The 14,620-nt window shown below is 48.0% G+C and overlaps 1 protein-coding gene across 1 annotated transcript in view; it reads right to left on the reverse strand.

Annotated features, from left to right (window-relative positions):
• Window positions 1–6,136: 6,136 nt before the first annotated feature.
• LOC126524617 (glutamine synthetase 2 cytoplasmic-like) overlaps window positions 6,137–14,620 on the reverse strand; it is a 61,271-nt gene continuing 52,787 nt past the window's right edge. The window contains exons 4-6 of the mRNA XM_055067393.2: window positions 14,164–14,291; window positions 7,842–8,044; window positions 6,137–6,532 (exon numbers count right to left, since the gene is read on the reverse strand). Coding sequence (XP_054923368.1) covers window positions 6,247–6,532; window positions 7,842–8,044; window positions 14,164–14,291 — 617 coding nt within the window. The 3' untranslated portion in view covers window positions 6,137–6,246. The remainder of the gene's footprint in view (window positions 6,533–7,841; window positions 8,045–14,163; window positions 14,292–14,620) is intronic.

Genomic DNA, 14,620 nt, shown 5'->3' on the forward strand with positions numbered 1-14,620 from the left:
TGCACAGGCGGTATGATCACGTGAGCCCCAGTTTGTCGACCGCCCAGAAGGCAACGCCCAAGGAATAATAGCCACCCAGAGTGAATCTAGATAAACCAATGAAACTGGAGGCTTGTCGAAAGATAAACTGTGTCTCGGTACCATTTGTGCTTTCATCTTGGGGCGTCGCCAGAGCTCGTGAAGATCCCGAGTTTCGCCAAACTCGGCGCATCCTGCATAGCACCCCTGTCCTTCTTTTACTTTGAAGCCTACACAAATAGATAATATTCGCAATGGGCTGAAAGAGAGGAAGGAAGGAAAAGAAGGGGAGTCATCGTGAGTAAATTCTTGCTGCACATGCGTCAGAAACGTAAAACTATAAAATTCTAAAACATACAATATGGACACAATCCAAACTGATTAACTTCTAGGGAAATTAAGTTCCTTATCGCCAAGAGACATGGAAGGGGCGCTTACGCAAGTGGCTCCTAATTGACACATTGAAAAGGCTTCAAAGATTTCCCTGGCCATTGTATCGCTGCATCTTCTCAACACACATGTGTCTTCTAGGAGTGAGCAGCCACACTTTGCACAGCGAACAGCCAGGTTACTACCAGTCTTAATCCTGACACTGTGCGCATTGTAACGCGAATGTTCATTAAGACAGCGCTGGTTCCGTGCTCTTCGTCGTCCGTGTTCTTGGGCGCTGTTTAAAATGAATGAACCGTACTAACCAGCTCGTGCCCACACCCTTCTGGACCAAACACTGCACCACATGAACTAGCATTGGTGCGATATCACTGCACATACGACACGAGCTCAACATATGATTACCATGCGCAATAACGCTCGTTGTCACTCTGATCATTCGCACGCAATTGTTTCGGTTTATAAACAAACTTAGCAGTGTTCACGGTCTTCCGATTATGTGCATCGTTCTCTTCGTTCCTCTCGCACGCACTTTAACTTCTCCCTAAATATCTGACGTGGCAGACCTAGGCGCCAAATTTGTAGACCGGAGAAGAATTTTACAGCATTAGCAGTAGAACAGATGTGTTTATTTCCGTTTGGTCACTTGAGTGGGCACCACACCTGTGGCGTCACGCACCAAGCGATGCCACAGATTACGCTCGTAAGAGCACTTAAAACGAGTTCTTACCAGCAGAAGAGCCGCTGTGTCGAGGTGAAACGGTGCACAAAGTAGATATACCCAGTGGATATGCTATTAGTTTACAGACTAGTTAATGGTGCAATCTTTAAGTCTGCAAATAAAGAACAAATTTGGGACGAATTATTCAAGATGCGAGAAACAGTTTGATCGGTTCTACTGCAAATTTCGCTCATGTCAGTGACGTATCTGACGACACCAGTATAAGCTAAACATTGGGCCGGGAGAGAAAGATGAAAGAAAGCAGATCGGCAGAGAGGTTAGCCCAGAGCAATAAGTATGGTTTACTAGCCTGCCCTTGAAGACGATGGAGGAGGTGTAGAATCAAAGTTGAAAAGACGTACTGCACTGGCTCACTTGTTATGGCATCCTGCTGCGAAGCACAAAGTAGAGGGTTCCATTCTCGGCCTTGGCTACCCCATGGCATCGGGGCGAATGGAAAAAGCGCTGGCACACTTAGAAAAAAAAATTGCGTATTGATAAAATTGCATAAACAGGCCTGGAGTGCTAACTGGAGGCCTGGAGTTGCTTTAACAACTACTCACCGACCGTGGCCGCTACTTTCTTTACAGTGTTATCGATTACATGCTTCGCTCCGGTGCGAAAATATACAAACTTACGACGGCTTACCACCCGCAAACCAACGGTTTGACTGAACAATTCAATTCGACGCTAACTGGCATGATTTCCGCGTATGTCTCTTCTGACCATCAAAACCGGGACGCTGCGTCGGCCTTTCTTACATTTGCCTACAATTGCTTCTGTCACGATACCGCTGCTTTTTCAGCCTTTCATATTCTGTTTGGCCGTGACCCAGCGTTACTTATTGACACTGTCGCCCCCGCTGCCGACCATGTGCGCACTGAACACGCCCGCGATGACATTTCCGAAGTTGACAAGGCACGCCAGATTGCTCGCCATCACCTCACCATATCGCATGACCACCAGATGCACCGCTATGATCCCCGTCATCAAGACGTTATATATAGCTCGGGTGTCCTTGTGCCTCTTTGAACGACAATACCGTTCCAAATACGTGTAACAGAGGTCACTTACGAGATTAGCCTGCTATAGTCTTCCTCTCCCACCGTTTCGCCGCCTACAGATGTTGTTCACGTATTTTCGCTTAAACTTTACCGCTCCCCTACACCGTAGTAAGCACCGTGACGGTGTTTCAGCAGCAGGGGGTAATATTATTCTACAGGAGCGTCGATGAAGTAGACGCTTTTGCTATGGCGCCCGAATTCGACCATAGGTCTCAGGACTTGCTCTACTTATAAATATATTGTAGATACTTTACGCTGTTCGGCTGCGTCCACATGACAATATGACATGGTTGCCTCTTTTGATTACATAGTTGACGTCTATTGGAGAAAAAGCTCTTTATTGAAAAACATAGTGTTTACTTCGCGTATATTTGTCTACCTGTTACTCCGTTACGCTCCACGGTATGGGACAAATAGAAATTCAGGCCCTACAGAAGAGGATGTGTAAAAGGATAAAAAAAATATCCAAGGACACCTACGCACTTCTTATGAGTTGTGAATTGGAAAACATTAAAAGTCCAGTTGAACGCCGTTGAGTGTTCCTTCGGGATTCGGGCTGTGATGTTTCTGGCTTTACTGCGGCGTATGTTATTTAGGTTAGCGATTAAATTGTTCTTTTTTAGTTTCTACGCTCGCACCATAGTATGCGGTCGAGTATTTCAACAGCATTAGGTTCTAACACAGGGACAGCGACTGAATGCGGCGCCTGATGAAGCACGCAGCGTTCAATTGCAAACCTCGATGGAGCAGAGCGGGCGAAGCAGAACACCTCCTACCGATAGTGCGACAGGTGTTTCGAAAGCTGAGAGGGCATCGCCGCAACTTGAATCTGCCTCTTCGCTCATTTTGCTGTGCTCGTCCGCTCCCTGACTTCGTCTGTGGTGTACTGGCGTGGACGGCCAGGTTTGGCAACTGTCGAGGTTGCGGCTGCCGGCAGTGCAGACACTTAAGGCTGCATAGCGGTACGTGCTGCCCGAGCCAGCAAGAAGCAGCAGCAGCCTGCGGTGCCAACGCCGCATGCCACCGACGTCCCGCGCAACGAGATACCGAGGAATCAGTAGCAGCCATCGATTCCGGCAGGCGCGCGCAGCGGCTCAGCGCAGTGAGGTTGAGAGACAGAGATACGAAACGGGCGCAACGCCTTCTAGATAGCAGGCCGGTGTACTCTGCTTTATGGCATCCTGCTACGTGGCTGAAATTCATCTGCTGCTACGTGGCTGAAGTCATCTCTTTCGCCGGCTGTGCTACCTCGGCGTGAGTACGTGGCGTGGTGTCGCAGCCAATGGGACTTAAGGTGCCGCGTCAGTGCTGCAGACACCGGCTTTTTCGCTGATTAAGCCATTTGTCGCTTTCGAATCAATACATGTGGAGAAAAGGAGGTGGTGACGAGGGGCAAGGGAGATTTAGGTCCTCATCCCACATTACATGTTTTATGTGCTTCCCCCTTGCCCCTCCTCTCCAGACAGACAGACGGACTGACAGGAAACAACGAAAACTCTTCCAAGCAAACGCACCTCGCTTCGCAAGAAAGAGGGCCCCACCGGTGTGGCGGGGGATTCCTGTTTTTGCAGCTCGACAAGCTCGCCCCAAATTATCAGGCTAAACGTATGCTGTTACATTAGGCGGAGGGCCCCGTCTGCTCGTTCTGGTTTTCTCGCTTCATACATGTCGCTCGATGTTCCGTGTCCCATGGTTCCATATACTAAGCAGGTTAGAATAAATGGGCCCCTTCTCCTACTTTCCGAGGTGAGGCCCTTGGCTGCAGCCCCCTTAGCCCCCCCCCCCCCCCCGCCCCCCTTAATCCAGCGCGGCCTGTGAAAGCGTTGCTCATGGCGGCCAGGACCCGTGTATCAGCCACACACATCTGTAAAAAACGCAAAGCAGAAGCAGCAAAGCTGCTTCTGCTTTACGGGACGGTCTATCACCACGGCTATACGGGACGGTCTATCAGCCATAATACTTAAGCTCCATTGCTTAGCTACATTGAAGCAAGTCATTAGCTTCTAAGCAAGTTCAGTTCCTTATCGGTAAGAGCTACAGAAGGGGCGCTAACGCAAGTGGGGCATAATTAATACATTTAAAACGCCTTGAAGATTTACCTGGCCATTTTCCCGGTATGACATCAACGCTTTTCTCCATAACTCCTTCAAAACAGATATGGCGCGACATTGGGACAACCCCGAACATCAGCAAGAGCGCCTCCATAGACTTGACGCTGGTTTACGATTACGGCTTCCACTTCGGTTGCGAAGAGCCCAGGAAACCCTCATTCATGGATTATGGCTGGGTGTGGCATACAGTCACCGATACCTTCACAAGATTCGACAAGCAGGGGACCCTGACTTTAGCGTCTGTCACAATCCCGAGACAATAGCTCACGTACTTTGCGTGTGCCCCCAATATGCGGCCGAACGAAGAACACTCAAGTCTACTGTTGACTGCTTGGACTCCTGCCCCTTTTCGGAAGAAAACCTTTTGGATGCGTGGAGAAGAGTTGGCTGTGCCCAACGTGTCATGAAGTCATTTTTGAACTTTCTAAGTGAGAGTGGTTTATACAATCGCCTCTAGAACGTGTGAGACGTGCAGTCAGTGGGAAATGTGTTTGCGCGATAAGTTTTTGGGACAGGATTATTTTTTGTGTGGACAGCATTACTCTTGCGTGTATTGCGTCTATAGTGCGCATCCGCATATTGGACAACGGGTATATAGTAGTTCATTGTACCATAATCACCCGCCACCCACCTTTCTCTGTACTGCCCTCTTCTCCTTTCCCCAGTGAAGAGTAGCAGGCTAGAGACACGCTCACCATACCAACCTGTCCTCTTTTCTCTTCATTAAAGTATACTCCTCCTCCCTGGCCAGCCATCGTATCGCTGTATCTTCTCAACACACTTGTGTCTTCTAAGCCGGGGGAAGCACGTACAATTTGCACAACGAACAGCCAGATTACGGCCACTCTTAATCCTGACAGCGTGCTCATGCTCACGTAAACGTTCATTAATAAAGCAACGACTTCACTACTGGCGCAGCTAATCGTGCGCCTCTCTTTCTCTGTCTCTATTTCTTTTTGCGAATTCGCATGGGTTTGCCCCGGAGGAGTTTTTGGCGTACAGGCAATCGATAGACGGTCGGACGGACGAATCGGCAAGCTATTATATGACTTCGCTGTAAAAAGCTTTCCATGGGATCCACCAGTTTTGCAACAAGTTGCGTTTACCAACATGCGCAACCGTGGCGATCGGTATGGCGAATTTGGCCGCTCATATTTTGTACATTTGAAACCGGAGGCTGTGAAAAGGTAGAACATGTTTCACAATTATCTACTTCCTCGGCGTTATTGCGTTCACCGCGCGGAAGCAAATTATTTTGCAGAGAGAGTCACTGCTAATCTATTGGACAGGTATGCGTATACGTCCCTGTTATTACAATGAATAACCGCACACATTATACCTATTTATAGGATTCAACGTTTTGAGTTTGAAAATTAAATCAATGAGAAGATCTTGCCATATTTGTTTACGAGGACTTGGTTCACCGAAAAGAAAGACAGAAATAATGATTACGTTTGAATAACAGCATGAAACAGAAAAACTAGATTACTTGCATCCTACCTCGAAATGAGAAATAACAACATCCACTTGTCCCTGCCTGCACCACATTAAATTGTCAATTTTTGCCGCTGTAACGTGTGCACCTCTATATTCAACCTGTACGCTGATCATTTTGTACGCAGGAACTAAGGTTGTGGACACGGATATAAGAAGGACTGCACAGTACTCAAGAGGTTTTAGAGCCGGATTTCGGTTCGGGGACACTAGGGGTACCGAGTGCGTCATACTTGTATTGCGCGAGGGCCAGATCGAGAGAGGCAGCGGAGGAGGAAGTTGGGTAGGTAGCATAGCAGTGCTCTAGAAAGGATCGAGAAAAGCTGCAGGGCAACACATCCGGGTGGTGATTAACATGTGCCTTTATTGAATGTGTACTTTATAACGTTCATACAACTTTATAAAGCGCTTTATAACGGCCACGAAGTCCGTTATGCCAGAGTGTCCGTCATTCGAGGCAAATGGTCCTGACGAGTGTCTCGCAGACCGTGTAAGGGTCAGCGTTGCTTCCAGGTCTGCGGTCTTCAAAGTAGCCCTTGCCTGCGTCAACCACTGTGCGCGGTATGCGCACACTGACCTCCTTGGAGCAATCGCCAGCGGTGAACTGGTTGCGGGGCGTGGTCAACATCAGCGCTTCCATCCGCAGTTTGTTTCGCTTGACCTTGGCGGCGTCGTACTTGGCCAAATCAGCGTCAGCATTGCGTTTCAGCTTCTCGATGGCATCTCTGATGACACTGTGCGTGGTAAAAAACATGAGCTTATTAAAGTTTATGTTGCCGCGCTCATCGGAAAGACAACCTTAAGTGCTAATTCCTGTGGTACTGTCGCCTGCAGCCTTCCCTATAGTGCCCATCTGGGCGCGCCCGAAGCGTTATCATGTCTATGTTAGGTCGTCGCCGTAGCTGCAGTCTAGTCATATAGGCATAGTCTCTAAAGCTTTAACACGGCCTGCCGTTCGAGAAATGTGCCACCGCTGTTTTCCTTAATGTGCACAACATGTCACATACAGCCCCTTTGTCAATATACACAAACAGGCAACACGTGTAAATTGGGCGCCTCTATGTTTAGCCTTTCTTTATCTTACATTTCTGCGCGTAGCAGTGACTTCATCATCAATTAACTGCCCACCGTCGCTACTGGTGAGCGCAGAGGTGGCAAAACAATGGAAAAGGAAGCCGTTGGGAAAGAGGAGACGAATAGTATATTTAAATTATGGAGTAGTACGGGACAAAACCACGATTTGATTATGAGGCACACTGTAGTGGGGGACTGCAGAATAATTTGGGCCAGCTGGTGTACTTTAATGTACACCCTAATCTAAATACACGGGTGTTTTTCGCATTTCGTCCCCATCGAAATACGTCTGCCGTGGCCGGGATGCTGATAGGACTCAGTCAACCAGTGTTACCATCAGTGTATACCCACTGAATTTTTTTACAATGCTCGCGAGTCACATGCGTAATCATAAATCGATTTCTTGAAGGCAGCTGCGCATTAACTAATTAATTCATAATTCACTCATTACCATTCATTGACTAACGCTCAATTTTATGCTGCGACTACCGGCCGCGGCAGCCACCTTTCGATGAAAGCGAAACGCAAGAACGCTCGTGCACTTAGGTTCACCTTGAAGAACACCAGGTGACCAGAATTAGTCCGAAACCCTCCAATAAGATGTCTGTGACAATTCACAGTGCAGTTTGTGGCGTAATATGTCGCAAAGTTAATCTTAAGATAATAATGAGGCCACCGTCAGAATTTTCTGTCAGTTGCGTCTACGAAGAAAAACAATACAAACAGAACACTTCGGCTTCACTGTGAGCGAAAGAGGCATGTATTATTCACAAACGTAGTATTAAAGAATAGCCAATGCAAGATTGTGTCTCCGTGTGAAACTGAAGCCGAAATGGCCCAGCGGTTTAGCTGCAAGAACCATGTAAACGGGGATCTCTTACTGTGGTACTATGGAGCACTCGGGAAGATACCCTACATGGGTCGGCCGAGTGTTCTGCGTTTGAGACTAGTGCTCTATGACGTACTCACCATATGCCGCCGTCACTACGCATCGCCTTGGTGCTGAAGTTTGTGTGGGCTGCAGAGCCGAGCCATTTTCCCGGTGGGTACGGCATCGGGTCCAGGGTGGCCAGTACGCCGAAGTCCTCCGCCACTCGGTCCAGTATGTAGCGCGACATCCACAAGTGGTCAGCGGCACTGATGCCTTCCAGGGGACCCACCTGGTACTCCCACTGTGGAGAGACGGGCCATCAACTTGTTGCATGTCAGTGACACTGGACGCGTCCTAACTTAAGACTGTTACAGATGAATTGAAAGTCAGAGAAAGCAGAAAGGGGGAAGATACGCAGGTCAACCAGACAAGCGTCCGGTTTGCTGCTCTACACAGAGTTAAAGGAAAGAAGATGCATTTAAATAGCCACCGTATAAGTTTCTACGCAACAAAACAAAAATGTTTACACCTGTAAGGCATAAGGTACTAGCCATTGGACAAACTGCAGCACATACAAGGGCATAAAAAGCACGAAAACACCCTCTCGAACTCTCTTCCCCTTAACAATTTCCGGAAGTAGGCCTATAGGGCTATCTTTTAACTATATCCTTCTCTCGGTCTCTGTGCGATGCCACTCCAGGACATATGTGGTAGAGAGAGAGAGAGAGAGAAAGAGAGAGAGAGAGAGAGAGAGAGAGAGAGAGAGAGAGAGAGAGAGAGAGAGAGAGAGAGAGAGAGAGAGAGAGAGGAGAGAGAGAGAGAGAGAGAGAGAGAGAGAGAGAGAGAGAGAGAGAGAGAGAGAGAGAGAGAGAGAGAGAGAGAGAGGCAACATTTGCCCCAGCGCTGGAAATGTTTCTTGGCGCTTCCATCCATTACAAAGGGTCCTGGGATGGCAGCCGGCATTTGGAAATGTTCGGAGATCTGCAGAAAGCGTGAGTTGTTTCTGCGAGTAAGTAAACAAAGTTCTCATTCAGCGTTCGTGTTCGGCACACTGATGGAAAGCGTGTGGGTGCCTTCTTAGAGAGACCGTGCAGCCTTGTCAGTACAGTTGTTACCGACAATGCCACGATCACTCAGAATCGAAGGTGATGTCGTGCTCACTTTTTAGAACGTTCCTTTATGTCGCGATTAGCTGCTTGTACGCGCATGTACCGCGGAGTAAAACATATCTGAGTCTCTTATGATCGGATTTTCGCTCCCGAAACACCATACATTTTATGCACGGTTGAATAGCGACATAATTCACAGAGGTACGGAGAGTTGAAAGTTCTCCCACCATAGATGTCGTTATGTGTGGCACTCAATTTTATTGTCGCATGTTTGGCTTCAATGGCAACTGCGGCTGCTGAGGTGGTAGGCTACGTTTAACCATCCGCATAAGTATGCAAGTAGTCTCTGTATGTTTGTTGCAATAATAACAACGTCAGTTGCTTCAAAGCCAGTGACAGATAATCAGCTTTCCAAGTGATTCCCAGAACAGCAATTGACGCACACTTCAGAACAATGAAATGCTGAGTTAGTTGGTCTTGCATTGCTGGGGAGGAAAATTAGCGCAACGAAAAGACAACGCACACCGCAAGGGAATAGAAATACAAGTGCTTGTCTTTGTCTTCCCTTCCTGAGTGAGTATTGGCATTTTGTTGCGCTAATGTTCCTCATCCTAGGCACATTTTAGGTTGTCGAAGGCACCAAAGGGCAGATCAAGGTGTAGCTGGCATTTCATTAGTTTTCGGCATAATCTCTTGATGAGAAGTGATAAGTCGTCAAAACGTAGCTCGGCCACGCTGTACAGGCAGGGAAGCCAAATAATGGTCGAATTGGATCCTTGAAAGATGTAAGCCGATTGTACATTACGAGTGAGTCCACGGCTACGTGCGTGGGGGAATTCAAGAACTACGAGAGAGCACTGCCTTACAAAATTGAAGCCAGAAAGAGTCGGCCCGGCACGTGATCACGCCATGGTATGTTTTAGTGTTTTCCACCGCCGCGCGGAGCCACGCGAAGCGCGCACGCTCTTACGAAAGTGAGAAAGAATCAACTTTTGTACTGAGCCCTTAGTGACGGTTGGTGCGCGCTGGCTACAGATGGGGTGGAACCTTCTTCTCAGGTCCCATATGCGTCCAGCAGTTCCTGGCCCCTAGCCGCCAGCGTGAGCTGGGTCGGTAGGTCGGGGCTGGACAACAAGGTCTCCCATCGGTCGGGGGGGTTGGCGCTGGGGGGTAGGGATGGTGGAGGGTTCTTGAGCTTAGTGCACTCTGCAAGGATGTGTGCTAGAGTGCCTTTTGATCGCCTGCAAAAATGGCATGAAGTGTCATGCTCTGTTGGGAACATCCTGTGCAAGAGCACGCGATGCGCTAGCAACCCCGCTAGCGTGCATCGCACGATCGTTTGCTGCATTCGGCTGAGTTCCGGATGCGGACGGGGAAGCCTACATCTGCCGCTTCTGTACATCTGTACAGAAGCGGCAGTACAGCGATGGCAAGGCGCACACAGTCGTCAACAAAATCAAGACCACATCAGAGCAAGTCCTGAGCATGATCCGGAGAGTCACCAACCGGAACAGAGGAATCAAAGAAGAAGACGCACTGCGCCTGGTGCAGGCATTCATCGTGTCACGCGTAACGTATACTCCGCCCCGTACATCCAGCTTGCGAAGGTGAACCGCGAGACGCTGAACACGACGATAAGGAAAGCAGTCAAACTCGCCATGGGTATCCCAGTGTACTCGTCAATGTAGAAGCTGCTGAAAATGGGTGCCCACAACACGGCGGAAGAGCTGGTGGAAGCACACCTATCCCACCAGAGAGTAAGGCTGAGCCGGACAGAGCACGGTCGGGCCGTCCTACGCAAGATATGATGGCAAATTGAACAGCAACCGACAACAGAGCCACTCCCCACAACGTGGAGAGACATTATTAAGACCAAGCCCCTCCCCCGGGACATGCAGCCGGGAAGGAACGCCGAGAGACGCTCTGCGCAGGCCAAGGCACTGGCTCCACAGCTGGAAGAGGACCCCGAGGTTCTCTACGCGGACGCCTCGCTTCCCAAGCACGGAATCAGAGCAACGGCGGTCGTCACCATCATCGATAAACTGGTTACAGGCGCGTCGATACGGACGACGAATACAGCCGAAGCAGAAGTGGCCGTGGCCCTCGCACTCGCACAACCGGGAGTGAGGACCGTGGTCACAGACTCCCAGACCGCCTACGCAAGCTACCGCAAGGGGAACTTCTCTCCCGCGGCACTAGCAATCCTCACCAAATGCAAATCACCGGGACGGGCCGTTGAGCTCGTGTGGGTCCCGGCTCACTCGCAAGTGGAAGGCAACGCACTCGCCGACCACTATGCCCGAGAATGTCAATCCGGGCCGAGGACAAGCCAGAGCTACCGCACCCCGTGACAAGTTACAAAGAAATCACGTTCTTACGAAGAGACAACGCGCGCGAAAAACAACGCGTGGCGTGAGTACGTCAGTTACTAACAAGGCTATAAATTTATATGGTGCAAGAAGCGACCGAAGTTGCACAAAACTTTAGGAAGAATATTTGCGCATGGTAGCTGGAAAAGCACTCGATCAATTGCGCGTCAATTAAGACCTGCCGGAAAACAAGCACACTTGGTGAGTCAGCCAAGTTGGCCGAGTCCACCATGAACATCTATTGGGTCGACATTTTCAAAGAGAAAAGATGAAAGGAATGGCTTCAAGGAGAGTTGGCTTGCGCAAACTTCAGAGTAAGGTAATGTTCCCTTCTAGTTTACTTCGTTCCTCCGTGGTTTCGTGAGTTGACGCAGGTGGTTTGAGGTGATGGCGATTGTTGCTGACGTTTAGTTCTTTGAGATAAGAGACAAAACCGAGCGCGAGCGCAGGGATTGACACAATATTTTTCCAAGGAGCGAATGTTAGCCTTGCGTGTATTTGGTAGAATGGCTGACTGGAAAGTACGACTCCCAGAAATAAATCCTTGTGCAGCTGCAATACATATTGCGCAGCTGTATCCCAAGTTTTACCACAAATATATTTTTAACGCCTCAGAGGTGGTAGAAAAACGTTTTCTTCAAACGGACACTGTAGGCGCTCTAGAAGTGATCGCGGTGGATGACGACGCATAGGCGTGGTGCACCTTATTCCGAGGTAAAGATTCTTCGTTGGCAGAAGCCGAACACGACGACACAGGTTTGCGTTTAAAATATAATGCGAACGACGGGCTGGACAAGAGAGCAGCAGGCAGCGTTGGTAACGTCTAAACCAGGGCAGGTCAGGCAATCTCGCGCTCGCGTCTCCCATACGACTGGCGAGGCGTGATATCATGCCTAACATGGCACTCTGGGAAACTTATCGGTGCATGTAGTATACTGATACTGAATCATCCCCAGTGTGCAAGAACAAGTCCCCGTCAATTTAAGTTATGTGTCTAGTTGCCCGCGGCCTCACACTTGAATAGCCTCCAGTGAGCTTAAGTAGCATGAAGGAGTTAAGGACAACGAAATTTTATTGCAAATAAGGAATCGCAATGTGTAACAAATACGGAAGTGATATATAGATCCTACTATTTTAAATCAAATAGCAAAATTATTTTCGTCTTAAATTTTTTCTAGTGTTGCCGGCTACATCTTGGCGCACTAGTGCTATTTGCATACTGTAATATGCTTTTTAGTTATGTGAGCGATGACTTGCATGCGATGAAAGCATAGGATCGTGTAGTTAAGCAGGCATATTTTTTTGTTTCGTTTGTTGTCATCTCAAATGCCTGTAAATAATAGCCTTGTAAACAAGACCGCCTATAGTCTGATGTTTATACTTGCTAGCTGCTGCCAAACACGACACGTATGGAGACCATGCAGACATGCTGCAGATCGCAGCTTTCAACTGTTGGTGACATTTCTAGTGTAAACTAGAAAAACAAAAATGAAATCAAATTTAACAAGTTCTCCTCCTTTCCTATAATAAGCACACAGTTACACGTCCTCTTTTGAAGACCCTTACGCGCGGCGCCATCATTGTCATTATTTCTGTCACTATTATAGCTTTCGAGGCACCCACAGGTATGCATGCCTTGGTAAGCGAAGCGACAATAAATCCGTAGTCAGAAGCAATGTCAACTGCATATAAGCGAAGAAACGGTTTAAATCGCCGCTCAACTGTTTTTGTAACATTGTCATGGCTGTGGAAGTCTCACAACATATACGGGGAAAACGGGCAATGGCACGACATAAAGACTATCGGCATTGTCAGCGTATTACTCGGACGTGTGGCGAGTGTGCGCGCGATCTTATTGCTTACCCTAATGCATTTCCTCAGGACAAGCTACTTGGAACGTTCCCATTCGTGCTAACATCGGCTACACAATCATGGTATTTGTACTATTCGAAAAAAAAAAAACAGGAGGAAAATGCGTCGAGGAATGTCTGGCGACCATGCTTGAATAGACAGGCCGTTGGTTTTCCAGGATGACTTCATGGCATCACGTGACAGGAAATGTAGCTCGGTAAGCAGTCTCTCCCAAAGGGATTACTTCTTGGGAAAGTTGGTGCTTAGGTTTGCTAGGTATAGCACAATGCGTTGGCGGGCTAGTTGGTGCGAATCCATGAATACTTTGTTTAGCGCAAAACGACAGAGACAAGAAAGACGACAGGACTAGGTATACTTTCTGGTGCAAAATACATTACTTGAAAAGGGACAGAAGAGTGGAAGACAGTGAAGCACCAATGCCTCCCTTTCTTCCGCCCCTTTTCAAGAAATGTATTTTGCGCCACAAAGTATACCCAGCAAACAAAACCAGTGTCTGAGTAGGCAGCTTCCCCCAAGTGGCACTAATTTTGGACAACCGATATTACCTGCTGTTCTTATCGAGTGTATGCGTTATCCGCATCCGTCCACACCATTCTAACATCCTTCAGTAGTCTGACCTGCAGTGACCGGCCCTACTGTGTGCAACCTGCGCTCTGTGTGATCTGTGCTGCGCGTACCTTGCTTCACTTCTTAGATTTGCCATCTTTGTCTTTCATCTTTCCTCCCCTTCCTATCTTCAATTTCTATGTATCGGTCTCCTCCTTTCTGAAGAGTAAGCAGGCATTGCACCTCTATCGGGGTAGTGGCAAGCCTGCTCCTCGCTTTGCCTTTCGTGCCATGCGTATATATGTTCGGAATAATAATAATAATAATAATAATAATAATAATAATAATAATAATAATAATAATAATAATAATAATAATATCAATAATAATAATAATAATAATAATAATAATAATAATTCTGCTGTAATGCTGCTTAAGGAATGGCATAGGCTAACAAGTGGCCTCCTAGAAGCATTCATTAGATATCCTAGTACTAATCGTGCAACACAAAAATAGACTTTTACCTGTGATAGGACGCCCTCAGCGTTCGTACCGGCCATTTTGACCCCGGCGTAAGTGCATGCCTTGTAGTGAGCGTCCGATACGTATCTCCCCGAAACGGCATCCGCCCCGACGCCATAGCAGTATGGACCTGAATAAGGACAGATAGAGTTAGTGTCATATAATTTAGTCTTCAAGTTTTTTAATCTAATAATTAACCAATAACTTGGACGTACAAATAGTAGAATCATGACCGTCGCCTGATCTTTTCAATCCTTGTTCCGAAACTTTTAAACGCGTTAGCATTTCCATGCCTACCCAACGAGGAAACCCGTCCAAGCCTCTGTCCTGCAAGACGAGATCGCTTTAAAGATAAGGCCCGCTGCAGCGAGTGAATTGACCTTCGTGCTGCCTCTCGACTTCAATGCGAACTAAGCGGCGAAAACACAGCGCACATAAAGCTATCAGCCCTCGCTACAC

This window comes from Dermacentor andersoni, chromosome 3 (assembly GCF_023375885.2).
Source record: "Dermacentor andersoni chromosome 3, qqDerAnde1_hic_scaffold, whole genome shotgun sequence".
In the NCBI taxonomy this organism is placed as follows: Eukaryota; Metazoa; Arthropoda; class Arachnida; order Ixodida; family Ixodidae; genus Dermacentor; species Dermacentor andersoni.